The sequence below is a fragment of the Trachurus trachurus genome, assembly GCF_905171665.1.
Source record: "Trachurus trachurus genome assembly, chromosome: 22".
Taxonomy (NCBI): Eukaryota; Metazoa; Chordata; class Actinopteri; order Carangiformes; family Carangidae; genus Trachurus; species Trachurus trachurus.
This window is the reverse complement of record NC_139907.1, coordinates 358,266-372,812: the sequence shown is the minus strand read 5'-3', so window position 1 is coordinate 372,812 and position 14,547 is coordinate 358,266. Positions and strand designations below refer to the sequence as shown.

The following is a 14,547-nucleotide window of genomic DNA, read 5'->3' as shown; positions in this document are numbered from 1 at the left end:
TACTTCATTTATTTGTTTAGCTACACCGGTCACTACTTGCATTTATTTGTTTAGCTACACCGGTCACTACTTGCATTTATTTGGTAGCTACACCGGTCACTACTTGCATTTATTTGGTAGCTACACTGGTCGCTCCTTCATTTATTTGGTAGCTACACCGGTCGCTACTTGCATTTATTTGGTAGCTACAGTGGTCGCTCTGGGTCGCTGTGGTAACGGCCATCCGTGACCGCAATGCATGATGGGATATCTTGCTCCGGTTAGTGACCATCGGATGTTCACTACATGTTGCGGTGAATTATGGGATAGATTCAGTCACTATATAGTGAACATTAATAACCACTAAACATTCAGACACCACTACAAAATGGCCTAGTCACTATATAGTGAGTAGGGGGGTTAGGACACAGCCTGAGTGTCCAGGTGAGTCCAGGTGAGTTACCTTCTCTGTGAGGGACGGACGAGGACGTGATGAAGGACCACCGGGTGGCGGAGACGGTTCCTCTAGGAACCACGTTCTGCCAGAAGGTTCCTGCAAGAACACCACAAGAACAACCCTGAAAAACGATCTGGTGGACTCTACTGGACTCTACTGAACTCTACTGGACTCTACTGGACTCTATTAGACTCTGTTAGACTCTACTGGACTCTACTGGACTCTAGTGGACTCTGTTGGACTCTACTGAACTCTGTTGGACTCTACTGGACTCTACTGGACTCTGTTAGACTCTACTGAACTCTACTGAACTCTGTTGGACTCTACTGGACTCTACTAGACTCTACTAGACTCTACTGGACTCTACTGGACTCTACTGAACTCTACTGAACTCTACTGGACTCTGTTAGACCCTACTGAACTCTACTGGACTCTACTGGACCCTGTTGGACTCTGTTGGACTCTACTGGACTCTACTGAACTCTACTGGACTCTGTTGGACTCTACTGGACTCTACTGGACTCTACTGGACTCTACTGGACCCTGTTGGACTCTGTTGGGCTCTACTGGACTCTACTGAACTCTACTGGACTCTGTTGGACTCTACTGGACTCTACTGGACTCTACTGGACCCTGTTGGACTCTGTTGGGCTCTACTGGACTCTACTGAACTCTACTGGACTCTACTGGACTCTACTGGACTCTGTTGGGCTCTACTGGACTCTACTGAACTCTACTGGACTCTACTGGACTCTGTTGGACTCTACTGAACTCTAGTGAACTCTACTGGACTCTGTTGGACTCTACTGAACTCTAGTGAACTCTACTGGACTCTACTGGACTCTGTTGGACTCTACTGGACTCTACTGGACTCTACTGGACTCTGTTGGGCTCTACTGGACTCTACTGAACTCTACTGGACTCTACTGGACTCTGTTGGACTCTACTGAACTCTAGTGAACTCTACTGGACTCTGGTGGACTCTACTGGACTCTACACTAAACTGTAAACTGTTTTCTTGTCTGTAACAACATCTCTGTCCCGTCTGTCCGTCCTGGGTGAGGGATCCCTCCTCTGTTGCTCACCCTGAGCTTTCTCCTGGTTTTCCCTGTTAAAAGGGTTTTTCATGGAGTTTTTCCTCAGTGGATGTGAGGGTCTAAGGACAGAGGATGTTGTTATGATGGGATGTAAAGCCCTTTGAGACAAACTGGTGGTAAAAACGGGCTATACTAATAAAATTGCCTTGCCTTGCCTTGCCCTTACTGGACTCTGTTGGACTCTGTTGGACTCTACTGGACTCTAATGGACTCTACTGGACTGTGTTGGACTCTGTTGGACTCTACTGGACTCTAGTGGACTCTACTGGTCTCTAGTGGACTCTACTGGTCTCTAGTGGACTCTAGTGGACTCTAGTGGACCCTAGTGGACTCTGTTAGACTCTAGTGGACTCTAGTGGACTCTGTTAGACTCTAGTTGACTCTGTTAGACTCTACTGGTCTCTAGTAGACTCAGGTGGACTCTAGTGGACTCTACTGGTCTTTAGAGGACTCAGGTGGACTCTAGTGGACTCTAGTGGACTCTACCTACCGACCAGTCGACCCCGGGCCAGGTGCAGCTGGTTGCGGCCCGAGGCGACCCAGACTCCAGAGGCGTTGGCGCCGACCAGACTGGGTTGACACGGTGAGAACTGGGACAGGAACTGGACCACGCGGTCCACCGGCGCCCTTGTCACCGTGGCAACGCTCTGCGTGGCCTGAAGCAGCGTCTGGAACAGGCTGCCCTGGTCGAAGACCACGTAGTCCGAGATACTGATCTGGTAGAGACAGACAGGTAGAGAGACAGACGGGTCAGAGAGACAGACGGGTCAGAGAGACAGACGGGTCAGAGAGACAGACGGGTCAGAGAGACAGACGGGTCAGAGAGACAGACAGACAGACGGGTCAGACAGACAGACGGGTCAGAGAGACAGACAGACAGACAGACAGACAGACGGGTCAGACAGACAGACAGACAGACAGACGGGTCAGAGAGACAGACAGGTAGAGAGACAGACAGCTGTCTACCTGCCACCAGTGGTCGTCCTCTCCCTGAGGTCTAGAGGAACTGATTCCCGTCCTGAACCAGAGGCTGCCGCTGTCGTCCAGAGCCCAGGCCGTCCCCCCGTCGCCCAGGGCAACGCACATCAGCTCCAGACCCTGAGCCTCGCTGAGGACAGACAGACAGACAGGTGAGACAGGTCAGGACAGACAGACAGGTGAGACAGGTAAAGACAGGTGAGGACAGGTGAGACTGGATGGCAGACTGGTTCATAGGAAGAGAGGACAGACCAGCTTAATGGGAGGACTGGATGGCAGACTGGTTCATAGGAAGGGAGAGCAGACCAGCTTAATGGGAGGACTGGATGGCAGACTGGTTCATGGGAAGAGAGGACAGACCGGCTTAATGGGAGGACTGGATGGCAGACTGGTTCATGGGAAGAGAGGACAGACCAGCTTAATGGGAGGACTGGATGGCAGACTGGTTCATGGGAAGAGAGGACAGACCAGCTTAATGGGAGGACTGGATGGCAGACTGGTTCATAGGAAGAGAGGACAGACCAGCTTAATGGGAGGACTGGATGGCAGACTGGTTCATAGGAAGAGAGGACAGACCAGCTTAATGGGAGGACTGGATGGCAGACTGGTTCATGGGAGGAAAAGGCAGACCGGTTTAACAGCAGGGGAAAGGGCAGGAGTAGGGGGGTAAAGGCTGTGGCTGGTCGCGGACAGGTGAGACAGGAGAGGACAGGTGAAGACAGGTAAAGACAGGTGAGGACAGCTGTCCGTCTTACCTGACGGTGTCGTACTTCCATCCATCTCCTTCGCTGCAGAAGCTGCTCAGTCCTTCCCGGTAGAAGACGGCCTTGTGTTCGCTCAGCGCCCAGACCACGCCCCCTCGCACGCACACCTGGCTGAACACGCAGGGGGCGTCCACCTTCACCGAGCGGGCGCACGGACGCTCCACGCTCAGACCTGGGGGACGGGCGGAGACACAACGGTTACTATGGCAACGCCATCGCCAGACTCCCGTGTCAGTCATAGATATATACACGTAGAAGCTGCATTGGGGCTTGTCAGGAATGTCTCCCGGCGGCCATCTTGGGGGGGAGTTCCTCCTGAGCAGCAGTCAACAGTCAGACCATCAGACCGTCTGACAGCTGTTGTGCGGCGTACGGATGTTCCCATGAAAGAAACGCCAAAACCAAGAGACATGGAAGAACTTCTCTCCAGTAATAAGTTGTTTTATATTACAGAACTGTTATGAACTTGTTGGATGTGATGTAGGTGAGTTATCTGACATAAATGAAACTAACGTAACGTATCATAGGGTGGATATGTGTTACATTTAGTGCATATACCGCTAGTTCATATATTAATAGTTTGTTACTTTGTTGCCTGTATGTGTTGTAGGCTATAGGCTGTGGTAGTTGTGAGTTTGTGGTTGCCATGGTGATGAGGCTACCTATATAACTGTGCTAGGCCATATTAAATCAGTTTAACCCTAACTGCTAAGGTGAGTTATGTAGCTGAGTTGTAGTATTTATATTAAAACAAAGGGCTTCGGGGCGGTGCGTGGCGCAGTGGTCAAGGCGGCCGCCCCATGTAGAGGCTACAGTCCTCAATGCAGGCGTCCCCGGTTCGAATCCCGCATCGGGCAGACCTTTCCTGCATGTCATTCCCCCTCTCTACTCTCCCCCTTTCCTGTCTATCTCACTATGCTTTCAAATAAAGGCAAAAACGCCAAAAAAATATACTTTAAAAACAAAGGGCTTCAGTGATAGACCTCTGCCTCTGGAGATACAGGAAGTCAAAGTTAGACTCCTCCCCCCCAAGATGGCGGCGGCGGCCACAATCCGTTCCAATGGGCAGCAGCGTCAGAGGAGGAGGCAGCTACGTGTAGATATCTATGTGTGACAGTGAGATGGGTGTAGGTGGGCGTGGTCACCAGGTGGAGGTGGGCGTGGTCACCTGTCTGCAGGTAGAGGTCTCCGTTGGTCCTGATGATCCAGGCCGAGTCGTCGCTCAGGGCAACGAACGCCGTCTGCTCGGCCGCTTTGTACCAGTGGCGTTTTCCTTTGGCCGCCACTTTGGCACAGGCGAACGCCGTCATGCTCTTCTGCTCCACCTTCCACAGCAGGTTACCTGCAGTTATAGTTACAGTTACTTTAGAAAGTAACTCATTACTTTACTACATTACTGTCCATTAAAAGTCATTTGTTACGTTACTGCGTTACCTAGGAATAACGAACAACGAACAAGCAGCATACAATTATAAGAAAAAGGAATCCCATGTGAGAAAGAAAGAAAGAAAGAAAGAAAAAGACAGGGAGAGAGGGGTAGAAAGAAAGAAAGAAAGAAAGAAAGAAAGAAAGAAAGAAAGAAAGAAAGAAAGAAAGAAAGAAATTCCCCTGCATGAGATACACCTCTTGTTTTTACATTTTACATCTATTCATAATTTTTTAATAATAATAATTTATACGCAAATAAATATTAGCTTTTAGCTCAGTAGCCTCCAGGTGATGTGATCATTGACTCTTCATCAGTGATGGATCGTTCTCACTAATGAAGAGTTCTCCACCGACACAGCAGCAGCTTCAGGTGGTGTGATGTCACCAACAGCTGGTGGTGATGTCAGCAGCTCACCTGTGGGCGACAGCGCCACCTGGTGGACGTTGTCCTCAAAGCGCTGCCAGCTGAGTCCAGTCTCAGGTAGAGGACTGCAGAACAGCCCCCCCTTGAAGTCCAGACACCACACGTACCTACAACACACAACACACACCTCACCTGTCAATCACCAACACACAGCTCACCTGTCAATAATCAATCATCACTCACCCATCACCTTTCTTCTACTTCCAGTTCTTCTTTGCTTGGACGTAGGTATTTATTAATTATTAATGATATAATTTGTGAATTACTTCTTTGTAACCAGGGCTAGACGATATAAGTTCACTTCTTTCTGCCTCCGTTCATTCAACAGTTACAGTATTGTCATTGTTTTTTTATGAGTTTTATTTTATTTTTTGTTTTTATGCTCGATAAATGAAATAAATAAATAAACTAAACTAAACTAAACTAAAGTGTGACTCACCTGTCGGTCACCTGCAGACTCAGGATTCCACATCCCGGTCCGGAGTATCCCATCCAGCTCTCGGCCAACTGCAACAGAGGAGACCAGCATTTACCCACCTGCTGAGTGTGTGTGTGTGTGTGTGTGTGTGTAGGTGTGTGTGTGTGTGTGTGTGTGTGTGTAGGTGTGTGTACTTTACTTTATTAGTTTATTTAGTCGGGACAGTGCATATTAATGAACAGTGAGTACTAGAGTAACACAGTAAAGTCCCCAAAACAATACAACTATTAACATAAACAGTCCATAAAGACGGAGGACCAGTAGATAACAGGAAGTACATTTACATAGTTACAGGGTTAGACATGATTCTTTGGATTGTAAAAAATATATAATGTGTGTGTGTTTTATTTTATAGAACAGTTCTGAACGTGTTGAATGTGATGTAGGTAAGTTAAGTTATGTGACATAAATGAAACTAACGTAACGTATCATAGGGTGGATATGTGTCACATTTAGTGCATATACCGCTAGTTCATATATTAATAGTTTGTTACTTTGTTGCCTGTATGTGTAGGCTATAGGCTGTGGTAGTTGGGAGTTTGTGGTTGCCATGGTGATGAGGCTACCTATATAACTGTGCTCGGCCATATTAAATCAGTTTCATGGCAAAAGTACATTTACATAGTTACAGGGTTGGACATGATTCTTTGGATTGTAAAAAATATATAATGTGTGTGTGTGTGTGTGTGTGTGTGTGTGTGTGTGTGTCCTACCTGGTCTGGTTTGTGTGTGTCTCTGTCGGGGTCGTCCTGTCTGTCGGTGGTCCTCTCCGTCTGATTGGCCGGGCCGGTGTGTGAGGCCACGCCCCCTCCCGGTCCCGGTGAGCTGTAGATGTCTCCGTCCTCGTCGCTGGACGCGCTGCGCTCTCTGTCCAGACACGACACGGTGGAGAAGAACATCTGGGCAGCAGCAGGGGGCGCCGCCTCGTCATCCTGCACACACACCAGCTGACACTTAAAGGGACAGTTCAACATTTTAGCAAATTGGCCAAATTCATGTAAAACCTCTGATGCACGTTGCCTTCAGGGACAGTTTTTCATCATCAGTCTCTGTATTTCCCTCTAAAACAACTCTGTGTGGTAACGTTGTGTTATTATCTCATAGCGTGGTGAATGTGCAGCTCACAACTTGTCCACCAGAGCGTTGTGGAGTTGTTGGATTGTGTATTTGATGAGGGAAACCAAGAAATCCCATAATGAGCCTCCGTAGCGTAGCTCTGAGCAGCTCACGGCTCTGCTCCGCCGTTCTAAAAACAGCTTGCACCGACAATTAAAGGTAACGAACCTACTGCTATGACTATAGGGGTTATGGCAATGGGCCAGTTTGACTAAATGTTGAACTATCCCTTAAAATGACCGAGGCCATTATCGAACATTTTTTAATGAAAAACATACGTTTGACCCAAATAATCGAACCCCTTTTCTGTTTGTGCTGTAGCCGTGCGCCTCCTAAAGTCTAATCCTTTTTTTGTGAGTGCTCGTTCTCCCTCTTTTTTTAAAAGAAAAGAGTCCTATTTAGATCACAGGTTCATTGCAACAGGTGATTCACTGAGCTCAGTAAACGTGGCGAGCGGCTCCACCACTTCATCGCTTCACAGAAAACGTCAAATCTCCCTACGTTCTCTGGATTAAAGCAGAATATCAGATCAAATGTGGACGTTTCCCTCTCTGTTTCTACCAACAGGCAGTGAGTGTTGACGGGGAAATGACCAGAGTTGAGTTGATCAAACTGTCACAGTCAGAAAAGCTGCTGCATTTTAGCGTTTTAACTAAACGTCAGTGGACTCTCTGCTGTTCTGCTGCTCAGCGGCTTTGTGATGGCGGTTGTCTGGCGGCTCCATAGACAGCAGTGTTTTCTATCCGGCCGTCTGTGCTACTACAAAAATTGTAATGATTTTAAAACTGCCAAAAATCTGAAACTGTTGAATATATCAATAAGCATTACTCAGCTTATAAGGAATAAGGAATACTTTAAACCTTTGTGAACATTTTAGAAGTCGAATGTAGGAGAAAGTATGATGAACTTATAGAGGTTTAAAGAAGTAGGGGATTTGAAGAGTTTGAAAACTGTTTCAATGCATTCCTATGGGCCAAAAAAATAAGAAAAAGTTAAATAATTTAAAAAAGTATAAATAGTAGTAACTCAGAGCAGAATTGTCAAGAAAAAGCTGCACGTTTTGATATATGAATTGTTGAAAAAGTATGAAGGACTGGTTAGATGCAGAAAAAGAGCGCAATTGACGACTCCACATGACGACTTGGGACATGAACTCACACAGTTCCCTGTCGACGGTGCCTTAGACCAGCGGTTAAACTTAAACAGAAATGTCCCTTTACACCCGGTGTTAAACAGAGAATTCATCAGCATCAACAAACCTCCTCCTCCTCCTCTTCATCTGGTCCAATCAGAGGGCTCAGAAACTCGTCCTCGTGCTCCCTGATTGGCTGCTGCTCCTCTGCGTCCTCCTCAGAGTTGTGCATGTAGGAGAAGGTGCACTCCAGCAGCAGATCCACGTCCGGGGTCGGAGGGACGAGCTCCTCTCCCGGGACCGGCTGGTTCCCCTGGAGGAACAGGGACCCTGGTGGGAGCGCCGAGCTAAAGCACCCAGGAGAACACACACTGACTCAGGCTGAGGTTCTAGGAATCATCATCACATTTATCTAGCCCGAGCATGTGTAATTATATGTTTTTTTTTCAATTAACCATGTCAGTCACAACTACATAGATATATATTTTTTATAATTCAATTAACCATGCCAGCCACATCTGTATAGATATATTTTTATAATTCAACGAATCATGTCAAGCACAACTGTATAGATATATATTTTTATATTTCAATGAATCATGTTAATTCCAGCTATATAGATTATATATTTTTTTTTACAATCCAAAGAATCATGTCTAACCCTGTAACTATGTAAATGTACTTTTCCTGTTATCTACTGGTCCTCCGTCTTTATGGACTTTTTATGTTTATTGTTGTATTGTTTTGGGGACTACGGATGTAACTTAACACCAGTGCTAAATCCGGTGTATTTACTGTGGGTATTTTACTTGTTGACATGGCAATAAACTCTTTGAATCTTGAATCTTGAATCTTAATATGCATTGTCCCGACTAAATAAACTAATAAAGTAAAGTAACCATGACGACACGAGGGTGAAACTGACCCGGCCTCGGCGCTGCGTCCCTCTGACGGTCCGGGCTCGGGGTTCTGCAGGTCCAGCCCGATGAGGGAGGCGCGGTCGCTCAGAGGAGTTCCACTTCCTCCGTCGCTGCAGCTGCCGTCCTGGACTACAAACATGGAGTCAGAGCAGCTGCTCTCAGAGAGACGCGTCCCCCCGCTGCTGTCTGGGGACGGACACAAACACAACACCTGTCAACATCTGTCCCTCTCTCTCCGGCCTTGTTCACACCGCACTCACATCCAGATTCTATCTAGTTGGATTATTTGACAGTCTGAGTCGTTGCTCAAATAGGATTTGGAAGGCCCAGTTCCAATCCGCCCCCTAAAGACTCCTTAAAACCCTGAACCCTCACTGACTGAAGTGACGTCAGCTCTAAGTGACAGAGTGTGAGAGTGTGTGAGGGTCCAGATGCTGTAAACATGAATGGAACAGCACTTACACACTCTCACCACACGTTACCTTGACAACAACATGTTGTTGACTCTGGTCTTGGACCGATAATTTACCGCACTTTCAATATGCACAGCGTGTGTGAGAGACGCAGACTCAAAACAAAATGTTCCTGGATCAGATCTGATCAAATCATCAATAATCACAAACTGCACGTTAATACTGACAGTTAACTTCTTCTTTCTTTTTATTTCTCTTTTTTTTTGGCTCCAGTCCATTAACAATAAAGAGAGGAGCGGAGCTCTCTCTGTCCACGTGTGTTAATTTACTTTTTTTTTTTTTTACACTTGCGTTCCGACGGCATCCCATGTGTTTGACTTCACAACGCTATGAACTGTGGGTAATTCCCCTACCCAAAGTCAGCATCGGTGCTGACTTACGGTAAGGGGGCAGTAAGGACTTGATGATCTGACAGTGGAACAGCCATCACACACTCACGGACTTCCCGTGAACGCGCCTCTAAGTCAGTGAGTCCGTGAGGGGTCAGATTGGAATTGGGCCGAAGCGTCTTCTGTGTCACTCGCAGCGCGACGCAAGACGGGCAACGTAATCCCTGAGAGACGGACGTGTCCATTTGCTGTTTTGAGCACATCACATGAGACAGGACAAGTGTGGCTACAAACGTGGAGAAAATCATGTGTCTAGAGTTTAATTTGTGGACGTGGTGACAGTTTAGCCAGAACAAATCCAGAATGTTTTTTGGCTCTCTCCCACTCTAACGATGATGTCACCACTCTAATGGTGCGTTCAGGCGTTTGAACCCGTAAGTCACGACGACTTCAAGTCACCAGTTACGACTTTGTAGCGTTCCAGTTACGAGTTACAGCTGGGAACTGGGAGTTCATCGATCTAGTACGAGTTCACAGGTTCACAGGCACGAGTTTGACTGTCCGTTCCAACAGGTAACCATAGAAACAGGTCAGAAAAACACGAGTTACTGGTTGCCTGGAACGCACTCTAAGCTCTGCTCGTTAGACGCAACACACACCCATTATAAAGTTGGATTTTGTCAAAAATTTTAATGATTTTAAAACTGCCAAAAATCTGAAACTGTTGAATATATCAATAAGCATCACTCAGCTTATAAGGAATAAGGAATAGTAGGTTGTTACCGTAGAAACCAATATGGACACACGAGTAGCTTGTTACCGTAGAAACCAATATGGACACACAAGTAGCTTGTTACCGTAGAAACCAATATGGACACACAAGTAGCTTGTTACCGTAGAAACCAACATGGACACACAAGTAGCTTGTTACCATAGAAACCAACATGGACACACGAGTAGCTTGTTACCGTAGAAACCAATATGGACATCTTACCTTGTCGTCGCCTCTTCTTCTTCTTGACCTTCACGGCCGTCACCACCAGCTCCTGCTGCAGCTCCTCCTGCCCCAGGGGGGCGCTGTAGCGCCTGGGCTGCCCGTTGCCATGGAGACTGCCGCCGTTGCCATGGAGACTGTCCCAGGAAGTGACGGAGCTGCTGCGACTGTGAGAGCTGCTGGTGATCAACCCGGACATCTGGAAGAGCTGCTCCATCCCCTAACGGAGCAGAACCAACTAGTTAGTGGTTAACCAGTACTAGTTAGTGCATGTTAGGGTTAACCAGTACTAGTTAGTGTTAGTGGTTAAACCCTAACCCTTAGCTGCTAGTTATCAACCCGGACGTCTGGAAGAGCTGCTCCATCCCCTAACCGGAGCAGAACCAACCAGCAACTACTTAACCAGTACTAGTTAGATTTAGTGGTTAACCAGTAGGCTACTAGTACAGTAGCAGTACTACTAAGGGTTAGGGTTTAACCACTAACACACTGCGTCAGTGGTTAACCAGTACTAGTTAGTGTTTAACCAGTACTTATAGTGTACTAGTTAGTGTTAGTGGTTAACCAGTACTAGTTAGTGTGTTTTTGGTAAACCAGTACTAGTTAGTGACTCACCTCCTCCTGCTCCGCCGCCTCCTCCACCTCCTCCTCCTCTTCTCTCTCCACCTCCCTCTGCTCGGTGGCTCCGCCCTCGATGATGATGGCCATGGTTCTGATTGGCTGAGCCGTTTCCATGGTTCTGATTGGCTGAGCCGTTTCCATGGTTCTGATTGGCTGAGCCGTTTCCATGGTTCTGATTGGCTGAGCCGTTTCCACGGCTCCGGTTGGCGGGAGGACGGTGGGCGTTGTCAACGGCGACGTCAGACGAATGGAGAGCTCCGACACTGCAGAAGGTAAACAGACCAACAGGCAGCAGGTTACCATGGCAACAGAGTCAGCTGGCTGGTTAGTTAGATGTGGTTATAGGTTAGTTATAGGTTAGTTTAGTTATAGGTTAGCTTAGCTGGGGGTGAATTTAGTTAGCTGGTTAGTAGCTGGTTAGTAGCTGGTTAGCAGCTGGTTAGTAGCTGGTTAGCAGCTGGTGAGTAGCTGGTTAGCAGCTGGTGAGTAGCTAGTTAGTAGCTGGTGAGTAACTAGTAACAGTAACTGGTAACTACTGACGGTTAGAGGCCAGTCCCTCGGGGCCGGTAGCTGGTTAGTAGCTGGTTAGTAGCTAGTAACCAGTAACTAGTAGTAACTGGTAACTACTGACGGTTAGAGGCCAGCCCCTCGGGGCCGGTAGCTGGTTAGTAGCTGGTTAGCAGCTGGTTAGCAGCTGGTTAGTAGCTGGTTAGTAACTAGTAATAGTAACTGGTAACTACTGACGGTTAGAGGCCAGTCCCTCGGGGCCGGTAGCTGGTTAGTAGCTGGTTAGTAGCTGGTTAGTAACTAGTAACAGTAACAGAGAGCTACTGACGGTTAGAGGCCAGTCCCTCGGGGCCGGTAGCTGGTTAGTAGCTGGTTAGTAACTAGTAATAGTAACTGGTAACTACTGACGGTTAGAGGCCAGTCCCTCGGGGCCGGTAGCTGGTTAGTAGCTGGTTAGTAACTAGTAACAGTAACTAGTAACTACTGACGGTTAGAGGCCAGTCCCTCGGGGCCGGTAGCTGGTTAGTAGCTGGTTAGTAGCTGGTTAGTAGCTGGTTAGTAACTAGTAACAGTAACAGAGAGCTACTGACGGTTAGAGGCCAGTCCCTCGGGGTCGGTAGCTGGTTAGTAGCTGGTTAGTAACTAGTAATAGTAACTGGTAACTACTGACGGTTAGAGGCCAGTCCCTCGGGGCCGGTAGCTGGTTAGTAGCTGGTTAGTAGCTGGTTAGTAACTAGTAACAGTAACTAGTAACTACTGACGGTTAGAGGCCAGTCCCTCGGGGCCGGTAGCTGGTTAGTAGCTGGTTAGTAACTAGTAACAGTAACTAGTAACTACTGACGGTTAGAGGCCAGTCCCTCTGGGCCGGTAGCTGGTTAGTAGCTGGTTAGTAGCTGGTTAGTAACTAGTAACAGTAACAGAGAGCTACTGACGGTTAGAGGCCAGTCCCTCGGGGCCGGTAGCTGGTTAGTAGCTGGTTAGTAACTAGTAACAGTAACTAGTAACTACTAACAGTTAGAGGCCAGTCCCTCGGGGCCGGTAGCTGGTTAGTAGCTGGTTAGCAGCTGGTTAGCAGCTGGTTAGTAGCTGGTTAGTAACTAGTAATAGTAACTGGTAACTACTGACGGTTAGAGGCCAGTCCCTCGGGGCCGGTAGCTGGTTAGTAGCTGGTGAGTAGCTGGTTAGCAGCTGGTTAGTAACTAGTAACAGTAACTAGTAACTACTGACGGTTAGAGGCCAGTCCCTCGGGGCCGGTAGCTGGTTAGTAGCTGGTGAGTAGCTGGTTAGCAGCTGGTTAGTAACTAGTAACAGTAACTAGTAACTACTAACAGTTAGAGGCCAGTCCCTCGGGGCCGGTAGCTGGTTAGTAGCTGGTTAGCAGCTGGTTAGCAGCTGGTTAGTAGCTGGTTAGTAACTAGTAATAGTAACTGGTAACTACTGACGGTTAGAGGCCAGTCCCTCGGGGCCGGTAGCTGGTTAGTAGCTGGTTAGTAGCTGGTTAGTAACTAGTAACAGTAACTAGTAACTACTGACGGTTAGAGGCCAGTCCCTCGGGGCCGGTAGCTGGTTAGTAGCTGGTTAGTAACTAGTAACAGTAACTAGTAACTACTGACGGTTAGAGGCCAGTCCCTCTGGGCCGGTAGCTGGTTAGTAGCTGGTTAGTAGCTGGTTAGTAACTAGTAACAGTAACAGAGAGCTACTGACGGTTAGAGGCCAGTCCCTCGGGGCCGGTAGCTGGTTAGTAGCTGGTTAGTAACTAGTAATAGTAACTGGTAACTACTGACGGTTAGAGGCCAGTCCCTCTGGGCCGGTAGCTGGTTAGTAGCTGGTTAGTAGCTGGTTAGCAGCTGGTTAGTAACTAGTAACAGTAACTAGTAACTACTAACAGTTAGAGGCCAGTCCCTCGGGGCCGGTAGCTGGTTAGTAGCTGGTTAGCAGCTGGTTAGCAGCTGGTTAGTAGCTGGTTAGTAACTAGTAATAGTAACTGGTAACTACTGACGGTTAGAGGCCAGTCCCTCGGGGCCGGTAGCTGGTTAGTAGCTGGTGAGTAGCTGGTTAGCAGCTGGTTAGTAACTAGTAACAGTAACTAGTAACTACTGACGGTTAGAGGCCAGTCCCTCGGGGCCGGTAGCTGGTTAGTAGCTGGTGAGTAGCTGGTTAGCAGCTGGTTAGTAACTAGTAACAGTAACTAGTAACTACTAACAGTTAGAGGCCAGTCCCTCGGGGCCGGTAGCTGGTTAGTAGCTGGTTAGCAGCTGGTTAGCAGCTGGTTAGTAGCTGGTTAGTAACTAGTAATAGTAACTGGTAACTACTGACGGTTAGAGGCCAGGCCCTCGGGGCCGGTAGCTGGTTAGTAGCTGGTGAGTAGCTGGTTAGCAGCTGGTTAGTAACTAGTAACAGTAACTAGTAACTACTAACAGTTAGAGGCCAGTCCCTCGGGGCCGGTAGATGGTTAGTAGCTGGTTAGTAGCTGGTTAGTAACTAGTAACAGTAACTAGTAACTACTGACGGTTAGAGGCCAGTCCCTCGGGGCCGGTAGCTGGTTAGTAGCTGGTTAGCAGCTGGTTAGCAGCTGGTTAGCAGCTGGTTAGTAGCTGGTTAGTAACTAGTAATAGTAACTGGTAACTACTGACGGTTAGAGGCCAGTCCCTCGGGGCCGGTAGCTGGTTAGTAGCTGGTGAGTAGCTGGTTAGCAGCTGGTTAGTAACTAGTAACAGTAACTAGTAACTACTAACAGTTAGAGGCCAGTCCCTCGGGGCCAGTAGCTGGTTAGTAGCTGGTTAGCAGCTGGTTAGCAGCTGGTTAGCAGCTGGTTAGTAGCTGGTTAGTAACTAGTAATAGTAACTGGTA

General features: G+C 47.8%; 1 protein-coding gene across 3 annotated transcripts in view; it reads right to left on the bottom strand.

Moving 5' to 3' along the window:
- tecpr2 (tectonin beta-propeller repeat containing 2) overlaps positions 1–14,547 on the bottom strand; it is a 64,917-nt gene that overhangs the window by 9,418 nt on the left and 40,952 nt on the right. For all 3 annotated transcript variants that reach the window (XM_083998875.1, XM_083998874.1, XM_083998876.1), the window contains exons 10-21: positions 11,185–11,453; positions 10,570–10,789; positions 8,779–8,959; positions 7,981–8,200; positions 6,319–6,537; positions 5,567–5,634; positions 5,119–5,234; positions 4,444–4,617; positions 3,267–3,447; positions 2,500–2,641; positions 2,024–2,249; positions 443–532 (exon numbers count right to left, since the gene is read on the bottom strand). In XM_083998875.1, coding sequence (XP_083855001.1) covers positions 443–532; positions 2,024–2,249; positions 2,500–2,641; positions 3,267–3,447; positions 4,444–4,617; positions 5,119–5,234; positions 5,567–5,634; positions 6,319–6,537; positions 7,981–8,200; positions 8,779–8,959; positions 10,570–10,789; positions 11,185–11,453 — 2,106 coding nt within the window. The remainder of the gene's footprint in view (positions 1–442; positions 533–2,023; positions 2,250–2,499; positions 2,642–3,266; positions 3,448–4,443; positions 4,618–5,118; positions 5,235–5,566; positions 5,635–6,318; positions 6,538–7,980; positions 8,201–8,778; positions 8,960–10,569; positions 10,790–11,184; positions 11,454–14,547) is intronic.